Source organism: Mytilus trossulus, chromosome 13 (assembly GCF_036588685.1).
Source record: "Mytilus trossulus isolate FHL-02 chromosome 13, PNRI_Mtr1.1.1.hap1, whole genome shotgun sequence".
Lineage (NCBI taxonomy): Eukaryota > Metazoa > Mollusca > Bivalvia > Mytilida > Mytilidae > Mytilus > Mytilus trossulus.
The window spans coordinates 19564039-19585518 of NC_086385.1; the positions used below are offsets into that span (position 1 = coordinate 19564039).

General features: G+C 32.2%; 1 protein-coding gene across 3 annotated transcripts in view; it reads left to right on the forward strand.

The window, feature by feature from the left end:
* The window catches only part of LOC134695478 (tumor necrosis factor receptor superfamily member 16-like), a 35859-nt gene that overhangs the window by 5552 nt on the left and 8827 nt on the right, over positions 1-21480 (forward strand). The window contains exons 1-3 of one of the 3 annotated variants that reach the window (XM_063556752.1): positions 3368-3680; positions 4773-5289; positions 20201-20443. In XM_063556752.1, coding sequence (XP_063412822.1) covers positions 4779-5289; positions 20201-20443 — 754 coding nt within the window. In that variant the 5' untranslated portion in view covers positions 3368-3680; positions 4773-4778. Of the gene's footprint in view, positions 1-3367; positions 3681-4772; positions 5290-20200; positions 20444-21480 lie in introns of those variants that run through there. The other 2 variants (XM_063556751.1, XM_063556750.1) reach the window with 2 other exon arrangements.

The window sequence follows — 21480 nt, forward strand, 5'->3', positions numbered from 1 at the left end:
ATTTGTAAAAAACGGCGAAATCCGACATTGGACATCTTGCAAGACTTTGCCGGATGCCGTTGCATTTTAATATGTAGTGTTAGTGATCCAAAAATTCGATTTTGATATGGTGTATGTATGCACTTATGTGAGCCGAATTTACACAAACTAGTCTAGTCTATGGATATAAGTTTTATATGACTTAACTGTTATGATTTATAGTATTGACGCAATAACGTGCGTAACGTCCAAACAAACAGTAACAGTTTATTAAAAAGTAATTGCCAAAGTTGAAGTCATCTGAATTTTTTAATTGCATTTGTTGTATTGGAAAAACTAATGTGTGCTTCATGCTGTATTAAATAATTAATTTAGAATCTTCTACTTCGGAAGATTGAGGGTATCTGGGCTGAAAAGTAAATTTTTCGGGACGTCGGGATCAATTGTTTTTAAACTCGGGATTTCGGAATTGACCCTTTCGGAGTCCGGGATTTCTTTTTTCGATGTTCGGCATGTCAGGAGATTTTTTTTAATTCTGAACCTCGGGATTTCATGTTTTAAGCTCGGGATTTCGGGATCAGGACCCCTCTGCACCACCCCACCCCTCATTAGTGAAAGTTAATTTGAAAATAATTAATTGAATTTGTGTGCCAATATTTAAGCACTCTCTGATATATCATGTTGGCTATTTTTGTTTAAAGAACCAAAGAATAAAGAGTAAAAAAACTTGATGTCCTTTTCAGTCACGGTCTCCGACAATATACCTTTATCACTGTCGACAGTGATCACATTGAGTGATCTAAACTCGAACCTACATCTGAACTTTTATTACTATTTATTAATTTACCATTGTTTTCTTGATTTTTGCAAAACTTTCAATGGCAAATACTACATGAACATCAGCACAAAACATTTGTCTATATGAGTGGAATATTCTTTCACCAGACGGACCATTAATGTGTTTGTTACAGTTAAGCAATACTCTGTGAGACATGTGTTTATACTCTACTACATAAAGACATGCGTGTGTGTTAAATATTTCTCTTGTTGGAGACTGATAAAGCCAAATGTATAGTACGTGTTGAATTATTATACGCCCGGTTATGGGACGTATTATGGTAAACATCTGTCCGTCCGTCCGTCGTCAACATGTCGGACATTAACTCAAAAACGCTTTGATAAATTGTTTATATCTGTTGATGTAAATACCCTTATGATTTTCATAAATTTCTAATATGACGTTAAGAAGTAATGAATCTTTCTGAAATTGTACCACAAGGTTCCATATATCACAAATGAAAGGCTGAAATTGATTTAAGGGGTACATGTAATTTCCAAAAACGGTCAGGAATTAGGGGCCACAAACAAGAATTTTACTAAAATTACTATTAATAATTTTACAATAAATTGTGTTATGGATCTATCTAAAATTGTACTACAAGGTTCCATACCACACAGGGAAGGCTGGGATTGAGTTTGGTGGTAATTACTACAAAAGGGGAGGGGTGGCGTTTCATTTGTTTTTTGCAAATTTTTCGAAATATCTCGAAAAGAAATCTCCTATTGCACAATAGATTTTAATACCTTTGACCACATTTATTTTGTGTCAGAAACCTAAATTATGTCAAAAACTGTATCACAATCCAAATTTAAACCGTATCAAGCTTTAATATTGTATCCAAACTTGTTTTAACTGTTCAGGGTTTAGAGGCGTTAGCTATCAAAGGAACATTTGGCAAAGATGGACGACACTTAGATCATTTCTGTCGTCACATGTGAAATAAAATAACGATTTCAAATAGTACTTCACACATGTACGTCCAGTGGCAAGTTTAGTGCATATTCAGTATTAGAACATATGAATTTGACTCTGCTTTATAAAAACCCGACAGGCTGAGCCGGATAAATACTTATATGAAATGAGATGATTGATGAATTATTTGTACATGTAGCATAGAAGACTATAATAGTTATGACGTTGCATGCATGTGATATGAGAAGACTGTAAGTCGAAATTCCGATTGCTATACGCTAACATGCTGGTACTCTTGGTCTATATGTACCTCCGCCCCCCCCCCCCCGGACAATATACGCTGAACCCTACATACCGCATCGCAGCGATACGCTGCCAAAGTTGTTCCATTTCATGACCACTTTCGGCTATTTTTTGCAATACATTTTGTCCATTTCGAGTACTATTTTCATTTTTGCACTTAAGGTCAAGATGAGTCCATAATATTTTTGGAAATTTACAATTCAATTAGATATTGAACATATACATCAGAAAATGGTCGGAGAGGGTACTAAGTTACATTGAATATGCTATGAAATTCCAACGTTCTTAGTGTTGATTATGCATGATGATTATGTGTATTGTATTGGTAGATCCTTTTTATCATATTGGTCTGGATAGTGGGTCATTCATTTATTAATTAGATATAGGAAGATGTGGTGTGAGTGCTAATGAGACAACTCTCCATCCAATGTTTATTTTGTGTTTCCAATATTATTCTCTTTATATTTTAGCACCTCATCATTCAATTATTTTTTTTTGCCTTTTCTTCTGCATTATTTGCCCATTATTTTGTATTCCGCAGGTAAACCCCTATACAATCTAGAAACTCGCTAGTACAACATATCTGTTGTAAAACATATATGTCCATTATCATTTCTCCTGCTTTAGTGGAACATGCCTTCGAACGTTCGCTTTTCATAAATTAGCAACCTTTACGGCGGAATCGAAAACGGCGACGTCATAATACAGTTACGACACTATGGCGGCGCCGAGAGTGATGCGTATAAACAATAGTGTGATTTCCCTTTAATGGAAAACGGTAATATTTAGATTTATATAAAAAATAAAAATAAAACTCGCCCCACTTCAATGAAAACTAATCTTCAAAGAATACAAAAAAACGAAAATTTATTTAATTACTATTATTTATTCTGAGATTATAATTCGAAAAATAATTTTCGTATTGATGAAGAATAACTGTATTTTTTTAAGATTAGTTATTTGCATAACAATTGAAAAGAAACCTGTTAATTGTATCATAATGCAATATAATATATCATAATAATTAACGGATTTCAATTGGCAGGAGTAATATTCACGGAATTTAACTTATATACAGCGGGATAATATCTTTTTCCATAAGTGGGGCGAGTTGGCATTACTACATTTATCCTGGTTAATAATATATTAATCTAGATATTATCGTTTTCCATAAGTGGGGCGAGTTGGCAGGAGTAATATTCACGGAATTTAAGTTATATACAACGGGATAACATCTTTTTTCCATAAGTGGGGCGAGTTGGCTTTACTAAATTAATCATGGTTAATAATATGTTAATCTAGATTTTATCGTTTTCCATTCAGTGGGGCGAGTTTTCATGAGTAATATTAACGGGATTTAACACATTTCACAAGTGGGGCGATTTTTTAAAAAGTGGGGCGAGTTGGTGATCCAGGTTGGGGCGTTTTTTTTTAAAGTGGGGCGATTAGGTATGGGGCGACTTTCCAGTGGGGCGACTTGTCATGGATGCCATGAATGACATGAATAGGATTTGATAGGCCTGTTCGATGTCTCAACTCCAACCTTTAATTATTACCACAGTAAATTGCTCACAAATTGTGGAATCAGAATGGAAATAAGACAAAGACGTATAGTTTGGTAGAAAAACTTAATCTCTATTAATTGGTACTACAAACGGAAACGAGACTGTGATATTTTTTTTATTGTGAAAGTTTTCGTATAAAAAAGGCTGAATACCAGCGTATGCAAAGAGCATTCGCACCGCCATTGTAAAATTGACTGCTGATGATAGTAATTCAATAAACTAGGAATAGTAACAATACAAGTTATTTCTTGTGTGACTGTTAATACAGGAAAACGCAAAATAGGATGTTTGGGGAAAAAGGGGGGCGGCAAAAAAAACCTCATGTCCTCAATAACCTATGATTCCACAGTCACGTTCCACTCAGACAAATGTTGTTTTAAATTTGACCATTCAAAATCCTTGAATTTCATCTACACACTACTACACCCACAGTGGCGGATGCAGGAATTTTCGAAAGGGGGGGTGCTAGCCCAGGGCAAAGGGGGGTGCAAAACATATGTCCCGATTCAAATGCATTGATCGGCCAAAATAAAGGGGGGGTGCTCACCCCTGGAACCCCCCCTCTGGATCCGCCACTGACCCAGGTATTCCATGTATTTTTGACTGCAGCTAATTTTATAAAAGAATGATAATCAAACTGACAACAAATGAAATGCATACTTTTTGTCAAAATAAGTGCCAAAAAAGCTCAAAAAGTGTCCCACCTCCACTGGCACCTTGCCTCTTTCAATTTTTTGCTGAAGCACTTATTTGAGTATCATTTAAAAATGCCAATATGATATTAACTGCCAATGTATGCAATTGTCAATGTCTGTCATTGTCTGATTTAATGTAGGGGATATCATTGATATTCAGGGGAGGACAAAGTTTAGGAAGGTTTTTGGTGGATTGACTTCATAATCATGAGTGTTGTTTTTTTAGCATGCTTTTTCCACAGAAAATGTATTTTCACTTTGGCACACAACTGATTTCAACTTTTTCTTGAATTTTGTGTGGCAGAGTAATTTCATGGCCTGTTCATTCTGTCTTTAACAAGGATTTTTTTCAGCACTAACCAGACCAAGGTATTTTCAAAATCCCCCCCCCCCCCCCCCCCCCAGGAAATAACATGATCCCCTTCTTTAATAAATCTGTTTCACAACCATTAAACCAATAATTATGTCTATTGACAGGTGAGAATGTGCACTGCGTTAGACTGTAAAGAACAAGCTTATGACTTCAATGGGAAGAGGTGCTGCAATAAATGTCCACCTGGACAAGGATTAAGTCAGGATTGCTCTCATGGTAATGATACACAGTGTGGATCTTGTATACAAGGACACACATTTTCACCAGAATTCTGGCATACAGAAAAGTGTCAAAATTGTTCTGAATGCAAAAAAGATTCTCATGTCAAAACTCCATGCACAGTTATAGAAGATACCATTTGTGAATGTAATGTTGACTTTTACTTCCATACTGTAGCTAAAGAATGTTCATTGTGTAATTTTTGTCCAATCGGATATGGTGCCATCATTCCCTGCAATAGATTACAGAATTCTATTTGTCTCAAATGTCCTAATGGGACCTACTCTGATGTTAAAAGTGCAACATTGCCATGTAAACGCTGTACCAAATGTTCATCAGGCCAGGCAGAATTCAAACCTTGTGGAGACACAGAAAATACTATCTGTTATGGACACCCAAAAGGTATTTATATTATGTTGTCATATAAATTTAATACGCAGTTTTTCATTCTTATTTTAAAAAAAAACCAACTTGACACTCTTGAAAACATAAGTGGCCCTGCCCTCCCTATGGAAAGAAATTTGTTATATATGGAAATCATAGATTCTGATCCAGGATTTTGCAAATTTGGGGGCTTGCACTGTGTAAACACCCCCCTTGTTTTTTTAAAATAAAATAATCAACATGTCAGGGAAAGGATAAATCCTCTAAGAATAGGAGAATCAAATTTTTTTTTTTTTTATAAAAGGAAGTTAAAAAAAGTCCAGCTGAGTTACATCTTTAATTTCAAATTTTGAAATGATCAGAATGTTTGTATATACATTGAAGATAACTTATGTTTGCTCATTATGGCAGATTTTTCTAGATCAATCTAATATATAAGTCAATGATTATTTTGCATTTGAAGCACTATATTAATAATAAACAAGTAGTCCATCAGCTAGTTCTCAAAAGTGCTCTAGTTAAGGAGTTTGTGTTACACCCCAGGGTACCGCGATTTTTTTTGATAGAATTCAACTTCATTATCTTATTGATAAAATACAAGGTGTTAGACTAAAAAAAAAGTGTCCAAAAGAGGTTTAAAAACGTCCCTTTCAATGGTCCCCTCATTTAGCAATCACGACTAAGTAATTTCTTATTAATTTTTTTGATATAAAGCGACTAAAAAAAATAAAGTATAGGTGTAAACAACTAAAACAGATACAAAACTATCATATTTAATGTTCCTCTGAAGATTTTTTGTTTTAAAAAAAAGTTTTTTGTACATTACAAACAATCCGATTTTTTGGTAAAAATTAAGGCACATTTTTTCCTTTCATAAAGAAATTCGTTATAAATTGACCCGTTTTGGTTAATTAAACTTTAGAATTAATCATAATACAATGTTTCAATCATTTGCAGTATTTATATATCGTCTAAAATATGAAATATTTGATAAAATATATGTACGTGCAAATACTCGTTATATTACGGAAATCATCAAATTACCGTCTTTGATTCAGTATACAACATGTACAATGCATTCACACATAAGCATTATCAATTTGCAACTTAAAACACACATTTAAATGTCGATTAATGATGTTTTGGTGAGACAAATTATAAAGTGAATGCGTAACAAAATATTACTGAAAGGTACAAATTAAGGTGATTTTTTTTTGGCGTTCAGAAAAGGTGCACTCTATCGAACTCAATAAAAGTGTGCTTGATTACATCTTGTATTTTAGCTATGTAGTGATTGACTTAAGATTATTAAGTCATTCAATCGACAAACATCGCTTTGAATGAACGTCAAATAGTCAGTTATGAGAATTGGCCATACTTTTTACGTTCTTAGGTTTCTAAGAGATACAAAATAAATTGGCTTTGTTGTTTTCAGTTTAAATAAAGATTCTGTTAAGCGTTGGTTGTTAAATGTACATGACATTGTTATCAAAGGTACCAACATTATAATTTGGTATGCCAGACGCGCGTTTTGTCTACATAAGACTCATTAGTGACGCTCATATGAAAATATTTGTAAAGCCAAACAAGTCCAAAGTTGAAGAGCATTGAGAATCCAAAATTCCAAAAAGTTGTGCCAAATACGGCTAAGGTAGTCTCTGTCTGAGATAAGAACATCCTTAGTTTTTCGGACAAATCAAAGTTTTATAAACAGGAAATTTATATAAATGACCATATTATTGATATATATTCATGTCAACACAGATTGTTGACTACTGGGCTGGTGATACCCTCGGGGACGAAACGTCCACCAGCAGTGGAAAGAGCTTCAATATCCTTAAAATTCGAGATTTGGTAGGAATGGGTAACCCTGAAACATCCGCACAAAAAGAACTTTAAAAAACTTGAATGAAGCGAGACAAAACTGATGTTATGAAATTGTTTCAGACACTGCAAAGCTGACCAAATCCATTTCAAACATCTGAGCATTTATATGGCTTGTTCTCGGGTTCTGTTGCTTATTCGGAATTAATGTACAACCTTCTAAACGCGTATGAAAAGGGAAAATTTGCTTCAAAAATTTTCATTAATGAACGGCTTTTACAAAAGTCAACCGATATCTTCAAAACAATTAAAAAAATATTATTGCTAACATTTTTTAAAAAGGAAATAAAAGATAAGCAGTGAATGGCTGTTAAGAACAACAAAACATTGAGAGCAGATAAAAAAATTGTCGCCTGCTTGTCAAAGCCCAGACAAGATAGTTGGTTGCACAAAAGGCTCTCCAGTTTGAATTAAGTCCTCTTCCAATGTATCGTGCAATCTTTGATGGTACACATGTAATGAAAATTAAAATCTGTCCTGGATGGTCTTTTATAAAAATGGTCATTCCCAATGAAAGCATGTGGATATTTGATGACATGGCAGTTATTCAACCCATTACTAGGATACCACGCACTTTTTTTTATTTGGCAATAGTTATTTTAAAAACCATCCTTGTAGTTTCGAAAAGAGGTCCCGTATTGATTTTGTCACTGATTAGTATCCCAAAATATCCATATTTTTTTTTAAAAAGCAGGTCCTGGGGAGGGCAAATCATTACGATAAGTTCTAGACCATCACAATCGTGTTCTTGGGAATGGACGAAATGTTTGTTAGTTGGGGAAAACAAAGTTGCTCTTGTTGAATTCTTTGTTTCGGAAAAGAGTAAATAATCCTATAGATTTACACTTAAATGTATTGATTTATTTGTATTACATGGAAGTATGTGCCACAAAATAAATGTTGGGAATGAAAAAGCGTAAAATGGTTTTATCTTATAATCAAACAGGAAGAAGTCGATTACAAAATGTTTCTTAATGCAAAAATATGCAGCTGACAAAAGTTACGACTCCATTCTTACAAAACCTTCTGACATTGATGTGGAAGTATTAGCTTACTATTTTCCCAGTTGAATATCAATTCTACAATTGTTAGATTGGTGAGAATATTTGTAGAAAACTGCCAGGATTTCACAGCAGTACAGGTTGTGATTCAGTAAGTGTTTTGTCTGGTAAAGGAAAAAAAGCAAAGTATTTGGCTTTTTGACACGTTATGTGTTTTCGGAAGGTCTATTCCATCGTGGTGAAACCTTTGAAGAGGTTGACGAAGAGTTGGCAAAACACTCGAGAGGTTTTCATATTCTATATATGGCTACGAAATTAAAAATATCGATGAAATTAAAATAAAGAGCAGAACGTTTTGAATTGCAGCCAAAAAAAGTGTATTGTCATCTATAAAAGATGCAATGTTAAAGAACATTAAACAAGCTAACTTTCAGACGAAGATTTGGAAATCTGCTCTTAAACACAACACTGGTCTATTGCTAAACAACTACAGTTGGATTGTTTAAAAAGATTTGATCAGTATCAATTGACTAGACCAACCACCAGCGTTAGATGCTTTAACAATTCTGAAGTGCTGTTCATTTAAAGCTGGTGTGTGTTCAACAAAGTTTATCCTGAACAGATACCTGTATGTAAATGCTCGAAAGCTTGTAGATATAAGGATTATCAAAACGTTGATATTGCTAACGATGACGACGAATATAATGGAAATGATGATAATGATAATTCGGTAGATGCAGGTGACCAAACTGATGATGATTCTATGGATTGACCTTCTGCGTGACCTTAAAATGTAGTGATTCGGTTGAAAAAATAAAATAAAAAGATATAGATCTAGAAACCCTGACAGTGTTGTGTGTTTTAATATGTCAGTTATTAAATTTCATGAATATGATGTATAAATATGTGCCAGAATCGTACAATTCTAGTTGCCTATGTTTGTGTCTGTCGTTGATTCTATGTTTTTGTTTCTTACTTTTAAATGGGTTTTTTTCAACAACCTTTACATTGTAGTTACATTATGCTCTATGTTTCAATATAAAAAATATACCATCTTATCAAGAAAATTAGTACTTTTGCTTCTTTTCATTCAAAATCATGAATTTTGGAAATTACCCTCCCCCTCTTTTCTTGGTCCTCTTCGATTTAAAAATTAATTGTAAATTAGCCTGCGTTTTAATAAGGTATGATTTATTCCATTTAATAAAAAGAGTAGTACTTAATTATTGGTTATTTTTACATTTTTCTGTAAATATGTGCAAAACAAAGTTTTTGATATACCCTTAAACAAGTCCCCTTTTAACCCCTTTTGGACACTTTTTCAAAAGTCTAACACCTCTTAAAATATTCATCATATATCACTCTTGAAATTTATACCAAAAAAATGCGGTACCCTGGGGTGTAACACAGAATTGAAATTTTGCCCTACCAGCTGATGGACTAAAGGTAATATTAAAGGTTTCCTTAGTAATTTAGGTATAAAAAAGACATCTTGAATTCTTTGTTTTATTCAACATCAGAGTTCAAAGAATGTTGTGATCTCTTTAATATATCTATACTGATATCCACAAAGCTGAGCCTCTTGTTGATATTAACTGGTTTGTACTTGAATACACAAGTGGTATACTTGAGCTGCTTCATTGAAGTTAATACATCAAATTGATCACTCAATTAACTACAAAAAATATTGATATCTTTTGAAAACTATATGAAAGGCTTTATTTCACACCACAGTTTTAATAGCATTACAAGTTGGAAAAATTCATCCCTAAATTCTTTTGAAGTCCATATAGATCTATATATACACACATATATAATGAACTAAACAAGCATATATATATATCCAGTTTGAATTAAATTAAACAACAGAAATAAAATGACTCTTTATAAAATAAACGTTTGTTCTGACTATGTTTCCATCTGCCTCAATGCAGACATGGTCTTATGTCAAAGTTATGAAATTGATTATGGTGAGGGCCATATAACCTATTGATCTTGGGCTCAAAAAGTATATATTAAAATAAATCATCTTCACTTTAAACACCTTATGTCATTAAATGTTCAAAGTAAATCAAAGATGCTTATCAGATAAATGTTTTGTAGAGCTCTTTTAAATGTATACTTAGTATACTTGTGACCAAAACATATATAAATTTGTCAAATCATCTCATATTTGGTAAACTTAACATTATTAGAGTTGCAACCTAAAAGCATAAATGTACATGTCTGAATTCAATGTCTGAATGAAAGAGATTTGCTAAAGCAAAATATCTTAGTTTTAAAAGATTAATTGGACCTTCTTTCATTTTTCCATTCTTTCCTCCGATTCCTGAGCCTCCCAGGTACATTTAGGAAGTACCATAGATATACTAAATCTATACACACTGAAATATAGTTCCTAATAATTTGTATGTTTGTGTCTGTGAACAATTTAGGAGCAGTTCATTGAAGTATGAATGTCTTTACTTTGTCTGAAAAAACATAGAACTTACAAAGATCCATTATACCAAATATATAGTTATCATATTTCTCATAGTAAGAGTGAGACATTTATATGACAATAAAAAAACTATTCTTTTTAGCATTTGCTGAACAATGAAAATGTGGTCGAGGACAATGGACATATATAACAGACATAAACATCCTAACACAAGGCATTATGCCCTTTGAAATATAAAGCTTTTTACAATCAGTTTACTTTGTTTCCTGATCGTAATATCAATGTCTAACGTCATTTGACTTTCTAGAGCTATGGTGGCTTTCCTTGCACTGGCCAGACAAAACATTGTGAATCAAGCACTATTACAAACCTACATTGAAAGCTAAACCTGTCATTCTTTACCAGATGATCATTCAGAAATGCTACTTTCTACTTGAGTTCAGATTTTCAGTGAATTTATCATATATCACCTCAGATGGTCCAGTTACACAAGCTCAACTAGCTTTTACCATGGTATACTACTATACTATGGTCCAGTTACACAAGCTCAACTAGCTTTTACAATGGTATACTACTATACTATGGTCCAGTTACACAAGCTCAACTAGCTTTTACCATGGTATACTACTATACTATGGTCCAGTTACACAAGCTCAACTAGCTTTTACCATGGTATACTACTATACTATGGTCCAGTTACACAAGCTCAACTAGCTTTTACCATGGTATACTACTATACTAAGGTCCAGTTACACAAGCTCAACTAGCTTTTACCATGGTATACTACTATACTAAGGTCCAGTTACACAAGCTCAACTAGCTTTTACCATGGTATACTACTATACTATGGTCCAGTTACACAAGCTCAACTAGCTTTTACCATGGTATACTACTATACTATGGTCCAGTTACACAAGCTCAACTAGCTTTTACCATGGTATACTACTATACTATTGAATCACTGTATGCTACTTCTGGTACATATTTTATTCTTGATTGGGAATTTTCCAGAACTTGAATAGAAATGGTTACATTTGTTAACTGAAGTGGCGTTGTTTAAATATCTTTTTATGTTTTATTAATTTATACTAAAAAAAGATGAGTTCTTTGACACGTTATAAAAAATATATAAAGTTACTTCAAAAAGATTACATTAAAGTTAATTGCAACAAATTTCCAATTACATCAAAAGTCTTTTTCTTTTCAAATTTGTTTGCCTGAAATAATTGACAACATAAAATATAAAGCTATATCCTTTTTCAGTATGAATTAAAGGGAATAATTTGAATAAAGATTGCAACAGAAATGAAATAATGATTTAAATTATACATAAATGCTGAAAAAAAAGAAACCTGGAGTTCTATGATGGTTCATGCATGTCAGTAAATTACAGAAAAAAATCATTTTTTAAAGAGTTTCTCATTTTCAAATTATACATTAGGTAAAATAATTTACTATTTTAGGTATTTGTTTTTAGATTTTTCAAACATGCCTTGAGATTAAAGAATTTAATGATTTATTTTTTACAAAGAAACATAAAAGCAATAAAATCTACACAGTAAATGGCAACAAACAATGTGGAGTCTGCAACATTTTGTTAGGGGAAAAATGCTGCAAAAGCATGATACAGTAATCCATTATTCTGTCATAGAAAACAGTGTCAAAATTGAGGTTAAGTCTGTGGTTAAAGTTTTTGTCTTGCCTCCAACAAAAGTTGCCGTAAGTCTAAAAAACATTGTAGTATGTTAAGACTATAGTTTAACAATCCAGTGATGGCTTCATTTTTTTATTTGTTTTTCAACATTGATAGCAATAGGTCAGCTGTTTTTGTTGTATTGAATATTTGTAAGGGTTAAATCTTTATCTAGTCAGTATCATCTGACCTTGACCTCATTTTCATGGTTCATTGATCAATGTTAAGTTGTTGTTTTTTTGGTCTGTCTTTCAATTACCATTGGCAATAAACAGTGAGATGTATCTAAAACCTTTGTCTTGACTATGTTGGACAGGATTTATCTGACCTAACCTCATTGTCATGGATCTTTTTTTTTTAAATCAATGGTTAGTAAAGCAGGTGAGACATTTCAGGTGTGCACTCTTGTTTCAGACAATAATAACTTTGTAAAATCTTATTAATCAGCAGGATTTCATAGCTTTCTGTAGTACAATTACAGTTTGGGGTTTGATATTTAAAACACCAGTAACTTATAAACTTTCATCTAATTTCATAAAGCTTTGAAGGTAGAATCTTTTTATGATAAAGAGATAATTTGAACATCAACATTTTGAAAAATGTTTTTCTTTTCTTCATTTTCTGAATGTTACAGATAAATACGCCTGTTTTGATTGCAGTTAACTTTAAGGTACTTGGAATTTTATTAAACTAAAAAAATAACTTTGGTAAATTAAAAGGTTTTTTTTAGTTTAAGATGCAGCATTAGTAAAATTAAGAATTCTTTATAATTTACTTAATTTTTACAAATGTACAGATTTAGTATTTGGTTGTCACCCTGGATTATCGGGGTTCATTTTATAACAGTTATTCCAGTTGCTAACTTGTATCATTAGGATAGATGTTAGTAAACAAACATTTCCTTTGTTTTGGGAGTTTGTAATAGTTAAGGCAGATTATGATAGTCTTTTTTAACACTTTTACTTTCATACTTGAAATATATTCCTCTTCCTTGACGAAGGGACAGAAATGTATTAGAGTATTTTTCATATTGGTTATTCTTGTTTACGAGTATTTTTCATAGTGGCTACAACATTTTTTTTCCAATAATCTGAAGACGTTGATATCAAGATGAATAAAAAAATGGCTGATTTTTTATACGACCGCAAATTTTGAAAAAATTTTCGTCGTATATTGCTATCACGTTGGCGTCGTCGTCGTTGTCGTCGTCGTCCGAATACTTTTAGTTTTCGCACTCTAACTTTAGTAAAAGTGAATAGAAATCTATGAAATTTTAACACAAGGTTTATGACCATAAAAGGAAGGCTGGTATTGATTTTGGGAGTTTTGGTCCCAACATTTTAGGAATTAGGGGCCAAAAAGGGCCCAAATAAGCATTTTCTTGGTTTTCGCACTATAAGTTTAGTTTTAGTCAATAGAAATCTATGAAATTTTGACACAAGGTTTATGACCACAAAAGAAAGGTTGGGATTGATTTTGGGAGTTTTGGTTTCAACAGTTTAGGAATTAGGGGCCAAAAAAGGGCCCAAATAAGCATTATTCTTGGTTTTCACACAATAACTTTAGTTAAAGTAAATAGAAATCAATGAAATTTAAACACAATGTTTATGACCACAAAAGGAAGGTTGGTATTGATTTTGGGAGTTTCGGTCCCAACAGTTTAGGAATTAGGGGCCAAAAAGGGACCCAAATAAGCATTTTTCTTGGTTTTCGCACCATAGCATTAGTATAAGTAAATAGAAATCTATGAAATTTAAACACAAGGTTTATGACTATAAAAGAAAGGTTGATATTGATTTTGGGAGTTTTGGTCCCAACAGTTAAGGAAAAAGGGGCCCAAAGGGCCCAAAATTAAACTTTGTTTGATTTCATCAAAATTGAATAATTGGGGTTCTTTAATATGCCGAATCTAACTGTGTATGTAGATTCTTAATTTTTGGTCCCGTTTTCAAATTGGTCTACATTAAGGTCCAAAGGGTCCAAAATTAAACTTAGTTTGATTTTAACAAAAATTGAAACCTTGGGGTTCTTTGATATGCTGAATCTAAAAATGTACTTAGATTTTTGATTATTGGCCCAGTTTTCAAGTTGGCCCAAATCGAGGTCCAAAATTAAACATTGTTTGATTTCATCAAAAATTGAATAATTGGGGTTCTTTGATATGCCAAATCTAACTGTGTATGTAGATTCTTAATTTTTGGTCCAGTTTTAAAATTGGTCTAAATTAAAGTGCAAAGGGTCCAAAATTAAACTAAGTTTGATTTTAACAAAAATTAAATTCTTGGGCCTCTTTGATATGCTGAATCTAAACATGTACTTAGATTTTTGATTATGGGTCCAGTTTTCAAGTTTGTCCAAATCAGGATCTAAAATTATTATATTAAGTATTGTGCAATAGCAAGTCTTTTCAATTGCACAGTATTGTGCAATGGCAAGAAATATCTAATTTCACAATGTTGTGAAATAGCAAATTTTTTTTAAATTAAGAGTTATCTTTCTTTGTCCAGTATAGTAAGCAAGAAATATCTGCAAGAATTTTTTTTAATTGGAGTTATCTTTCTTTGTCCAGAATCAACTTAAATCTTTGTTATATACAATATACAATGTATATTCACTTTTTACTACCAACTGATAAATTTAAATAATCTTTACCATTCAGTGATAACAAGCAGTTTTTTTACATCTTAATATTTTATGATGTATTTAAATGAGTAGTAATTGTTGCAAACTCCATTAGAATATTTTAATTGAAATTAGTTTTGGAATAAGGGAAAGGGGGATGTGATTAAAAAATTGGGTTCAATTTTTCTCATTTGAAATTTCATAAATAAAAAGAAAATTTCTTCAAACATTTTTTTGAGAGGATTAATATTCAACAGCATAGTGAATTGCTCTAAGAGAAAACAAAAATTTTAAGTTCATTTGAATACATTCATTCTGTGTCAGAAACCTATGCTGTGTCAACTATTTAATCACAATCCAAATTTAGAGCGGAATCCAGCTTGAATGTTGTGTCCATACTTGCCCCAACCGTTCAGGGTTCAACCTCTGCGGTCGTATAAAGCTACGCCCTGCGGAGCATCTGGTTAAGTGTCTGTTCTAGGTTTGCATCAACCAAATTTTATCAAACTTCTACACACTAATAGTTACCACAAAACTCAAATCAAGTAGGAATTTCAGTTGTGTCACTTCATCTTCTCTTTAGTAATATCCTTTTATAACTTTATATGATATGCAAGCCTAATAATGCATCTTCTGTTACCCATGAACACATTCCCCATTTATTTACAAATGTAACAGTATTAAGTATAATTTGGCTTAAAAGTTTCAATCCTTTATAATAATTAAGACATGTTTAGTTCATGCAAGAACCCTGTGATGAGATTTTTTATTTGAATAGGAAGACTGTTATAAATTATCAATCTTGTTTTTGCTTAAATTTGATAAAAATGATAATTTACAAAAATCATAGTATTGACACAATTCAATTTTTGATTTTTTTTCTTCATGTAATTCTACCTTTTGTGACTTAGACTCAAAGACATACATCTTTTTCTACAGTGATCTGCTTAGAAAGGTTGAGGTATATGTGGTGCAATATTACTTCTCTCTTATGAATCACATGCATGTCAAAAACTCGTTGGAAGTACTTAATAAATTGCATGCATATATTGGTGATTTTGAATCTGTTCAAAGTTTTGATTTTTCTACCCTATATACCACTTTGCCTCATATTCTTATTAAGAAAAAATTCACATCCCTAATTAACTGGGCATTTAAAAAGTCGGAATGTGAGTACATACAAATGTATGTTCAAACTCTTTTAGATAAATTTTTAGTAGCAATAAACAAAAGAACTATGTCAATTGGACATGCTTTGATACTATTTATGCACTTGAATTTTTACTTGATAACATTTTTTTCGCTTTGGAGATTCCGTATATCGTCAAGTTATTGGAATTCCAATGGGGACTAACTGTGCACCACTTATTGCGGACCTGTTTTTGTATTGTTATGAGTTACAATTTATGACTAAAATTAGCAAAGACCCATCAAAACAACATTTGATACAAAAATTTAACAATACTTTTAGATATTTGGATGATATATTGGCTCTCAATAATGACTTCAGTATGTATACTAAAGAAATTTATCCTGTAGAACTTACTTTGAATAAAGCTAATGATAATAATGATCACTGCCCTTTCCTCGATCTTGATATCTATATCATAATTGGGAAGCTTAATACAAAAATTTATGATAAGAGAGATGATTTTTCATTCCCTATTGTTAATTATCCATTTTTAGATGGTGACGTTCCCTTGTCACCATCTTATGGTGTTTATACATCTCAACTTGTACGATTCGCTCGTGTATGTAACAACGTATTAGATTTTAGCGAGAGAAATGTATGTATTACTGAAAAATTATTACACCAGGGTTTTCGATATCACAAACTGGTCAAAACATTTACTAAATTTTATCACCGGTGTAAGGAAATAATTCGTAAATATAACTCAACATGCAGACATCTTATACGTTCAGGTATTTCACATCCAATTTTTTATGGAAATATTCTTTATAAAGCACAAAAATGTCAGTATTCTCCTCAGAAACTAACAAAACCTTTAAATAGACTTATTAGAAGGGGATATAGTTACGATACTGTTGTCAGGTCATTAAAGATTGCATATTTTGGCTTTAATATTGATTCATTGATAGGGTCTTTGCATCGGAACTAAACACATTTATTTCTAAAAAACAGTTGTTGGCATTACACGGGTTATGTTCTTCTCTTATATTTTATGATAGTATGATACTAAACCCCTAATGGGAGGGATTGTGCCTGATATTCATATGATGGAGACATAATCTTTCAATCAGTTTTATTGAGGTCTGGAGCTGGCATGTCAGTTAACTGCTAGTAGTCTGTTGTTATAAATGTATTGTTGTCATTTTATTTATTTTCTTTTGTTACTTCTTTTGACATCGGACTCAGACTTCTCTTGAACTGAATTTTAATGTGCGTATTGTTATTCTTTTACTTTTCTACATTGGCTAGAGGTATAGAGGGAGGGTTGAGATCTCATAAACATGTTTAACCCCGTTGCAATTTTGCGCCTGTCCCAAGTCAGGAGCCTCTGGCCTTTGTTAGTCTTATATGATTTTAAATTTTAGTTTCTTGTGTATAATTCAGAGTTTAGTATGACGTCCATTATCACTGTACTATTATGCATATTTTAAGGGGCCAGCTGAAGGACACCTACGGGTGCAAGAATTCTCGCTACATTGAAGACCCATTGGTTGCCTTCGGCTGTTGTCTGCTCTATGGTCGGGTGGTTGTCGCTTTGACATATTCACCATTTCCTTTCTCAATGTTAGAATTAAAGGTTCATGTACAAATTCTGTGAATGATATTGGCTTATGATATATCCTGTATATATTCTCTGCCAAGTTAGTTTATAATTGCCTGGAATGCCTCTTTTGCAAAAGATTACATTACCAAAACTATATTCATCAAAAAGCAGTTGTTGGGGGAAAAAACAAATTAGAAAATGAACAAGCCTACATGTATCTAAAAGAGATGATTAAATTAATCTGATGCAGTAACCACATCAGCCTGTATTTGATGGTAGTATTTTATGCAGCGAGTATTCCAATGAAATCAAATAAAACTAGTGTATCATGTTTACATAAAGAAGATATCACCAGTTTTTAAAGTCAAGCAATCTATACCAGGATGAATCTAACATGACATACGAACATTAGAATTGATCATACCAAATTTTCTCATTCATTTTTATCTTTATTTCATATTAGCCTTTGATGTCATTTAACTAGTATTTTATTTCATTTTTCATACAATTTTTGTGTGCACTGAAGAAGAGAATATTTCTGCTTTAATTACTAAAAATTCAATTGAAAGTCTATTAGTGTAACACATTTGACTTTCCACCTGATGAGTTGTATTCAAATCATCAAATATATTACTTTACTTTTAAATTTTAATTTTCACCAGAAGAAGGGTGACTTTTATAGATTTTTACCATCATTTTCATGGTTAAATGTTTATTTCATGGCAGGTGAAATGCTATTCTAAAGTTTATATATAAGATGATTGGTGGAATTTTCTAGTTTTGTAAATGATTATAAAAGATTTTTGTACTAGATAATAAAGAATTAGAAAATAATTGAAAATAGCACAGAATAATGTACCAACTACTAATAACCAAAAGGAAATAGACAAAAGAAAAGAGAGGAATAAATCTTTAATATCTTCTACCCTCTACTGACTATGTGTAGGAAAGTGACTCAGAAGCTGACTGACCTAAAAATAGGGGGAGCTTCAGTCATGCTTCAGTGATTCCCTATATAATCAAACAAATGTAGGCCTGTGTACTACCAAATTTTCAAAGTACAGTAACATTTTTTTTAACATTTAGGGAAATCATTGCAAGCACTACACGCAATAAACCATCAAAATATAGTATATATACCAATACATATAATTAACAGCGCCTGGTGATGTTTTAAAGCCTGACCGGTTTCGGTCCAAAAATGACCTTCATCAGAGGCAGAATGAAGGATTAATGTTTGCACCCTATTTATATAGATATGGTAACCGGCGGTTGAGTAAACCAGCGGTTGAGTTAACCAGCAGTTCAGATTTAACTGGCGGTTGAGTTAACAGGCGGTTCAGATTTAACCGGGGGTTGGTTTAACTGGGAGTTGGTTTAATCGGCGGTTGAGTTAACCAGCTTTTGAGATTAAACCGACGGTTCAGGTGAACCGTTGGATCAAAGTTATCCAGTGGATAAATATGTATCTTGTTGATATCTAAAAAGGTTCAATTATCCTTTCAGTGGAATTTTCCATGGTTACAGTTATTTATATTTAGCTAATGTACATGTTACAGTAATCTTTCTTTACATGTTACGGTAAACTTTTCGACATTATACGTTAATAGTTTTGACTAGATGTTACTGTAACATGTACATTAGCTAAATATAGATAACTGTAACCATGGAAAATCCCACTGAAAGGATAATTGAACCTTTTTAGATATCAACAAGATACATATTTATCCACTGGATAACTTTGATCCGCCGGTTCACTCTGAACCGTCGGTTAAATCTCAAATGCTGGTAAACTCAAACGACGGTTAAATCTGAACCGCCATTTAAATCTGAACTGCTGGTTAATTCAACCACGGGTTAACTCAACCGCTGGTTTAATCAACCGCTGGTTTAATCAACCGCCGGTTACCATATCTATATAAATAGGGTGCAAACATTAATCCTTCATTCTGCCTCTGATGAAGGTCCTTTTTGGAACAAAACCGGTAAGGCTATGAAACATCACCAGGCGCTGTTAATTATGTGTATTGGTATATATACTATATTTTGATGCTTTTACATTTTTCTCACTGATACACATAGTTAATATGGCTTCTACTAACGAAAGCTCCATTTTGAGCTCATGTGTTTAGAGACTATTTATGTCAGTACACCTTTCCTATATTGACTACACGGAATAAACATTATCTTTCAAAAAGATAATTATTTAGTATACAAGTTACAAGGGGAGAGCCTGCAGAACAACGAACTTGTAAATTGTAAACTATAAACAAAAAGAATCAAATATGACAGACAGCAACCAATGTCAACCTCTATATAATAGGCTCCTCACTTGTGACTATTTAACAGTCATGAGTTGGAATATTCCTGGACTCAACTGATCACTAAGCAAGAAAAAAACCAAACTAACATACACACAAAAGACACAAGGGCACAAAGTGCCAATAAGAAAGTACTTTTTACCTAGAAATCTTAGTAATTCTGATAGAATGATTGTTTTTGTACATTTAGAGCATATCACATATATTTTTCAAACAATATTTGTTTATTTTAGAAAATTATACATTACAACCAACAACGGCCAAGGATAAGAAAGATTTTGATGTGATACCTGTTTACTGTGCTGTGCTTGGTGCTGTTGTACTGGGACTACTGGTGTATGTCATATTTAAACAGTATACAAGACTGAAAAATAGAAAGATTCATAAAGGCCATGAACCCCATGAAGAAGTGGAATATTCCAAAGCTTCAGGATGTGATAGTGGAGTTTATGTGGAAAATGAATTTTGTAAACAATGTAAGTCAAAGTTTCATCAAAACACTTCAATATAAGATATAGTATCCTCAAAACACTTCTATATGAGATAAAGTGTCCTCAAAACACTTCAATAAAAGTCAAGGTATCATCAAAACACTTCAATGTAAGATATAGTATCCTCAAAACACTTCAATGTAAGGTATATTGTCCTCAAAACACTTCAATGTAAGGTATATTGTCCTCAAAACACTTCAATGTAAGGTATATTGTCCTTAAAACACTTCAATATAAGGTAAAATGTCCTTGAAACACTTCAATATAAGATTTTGTGTCCTCAAAACACTTCAATTTAAGGTATAATATCTTCAAAACACTTCAATATAAGATATATTGTTTCTCAAAACACTTCAATGTAATTTAAAGTATCATCAAAACACTTCAATATAAGTCACAGTATCCTCAAAACACTTCAATGTAAGCTATATTATCTTTAAAACACTTCAATGTAAGGTATATTGTCCTTAAAACACTTCAATATAAGATATAGTGTCCTCAAAACACTTCAATATAAGATTTTGTGTCCTCAAAACACTTCAATTTAAGGTATAATATCTTCAAAACACTTCAATATAAGATATATTGTTTCTCAAAACACTTCAATGTAATTTAAAGTATCATCAAAACACTTCAATATAAGTCACAGTATCCTCAAAACACTTCAATGTAAGCTATATTATCTTTAAAACACTTCAATGTAAGGTATATTGTCCTCAAAACACTTCAATGTAAGGTATATTGTCCTCAAAACACTTCAATGTAAGGTATATTGTCCTTAAAACACTTCAATATAAGGTGAAATGTCCTTGAAACACTTCAATATAAGATTTTGTGTCCTCAAAACACTTCAATTTAAGGTATAATATCTTCAAAACACTTCAATATAAGATATATTGTTTCTCAAAACACTTCAATGTAATTTAAAGTATCATCAAAACACTTCAATATAAGTCACAGTATCCTCAAAACACTTCAATGTAAGCTATATTATCTTTAAAACACTTCAATGTAAGGTATAT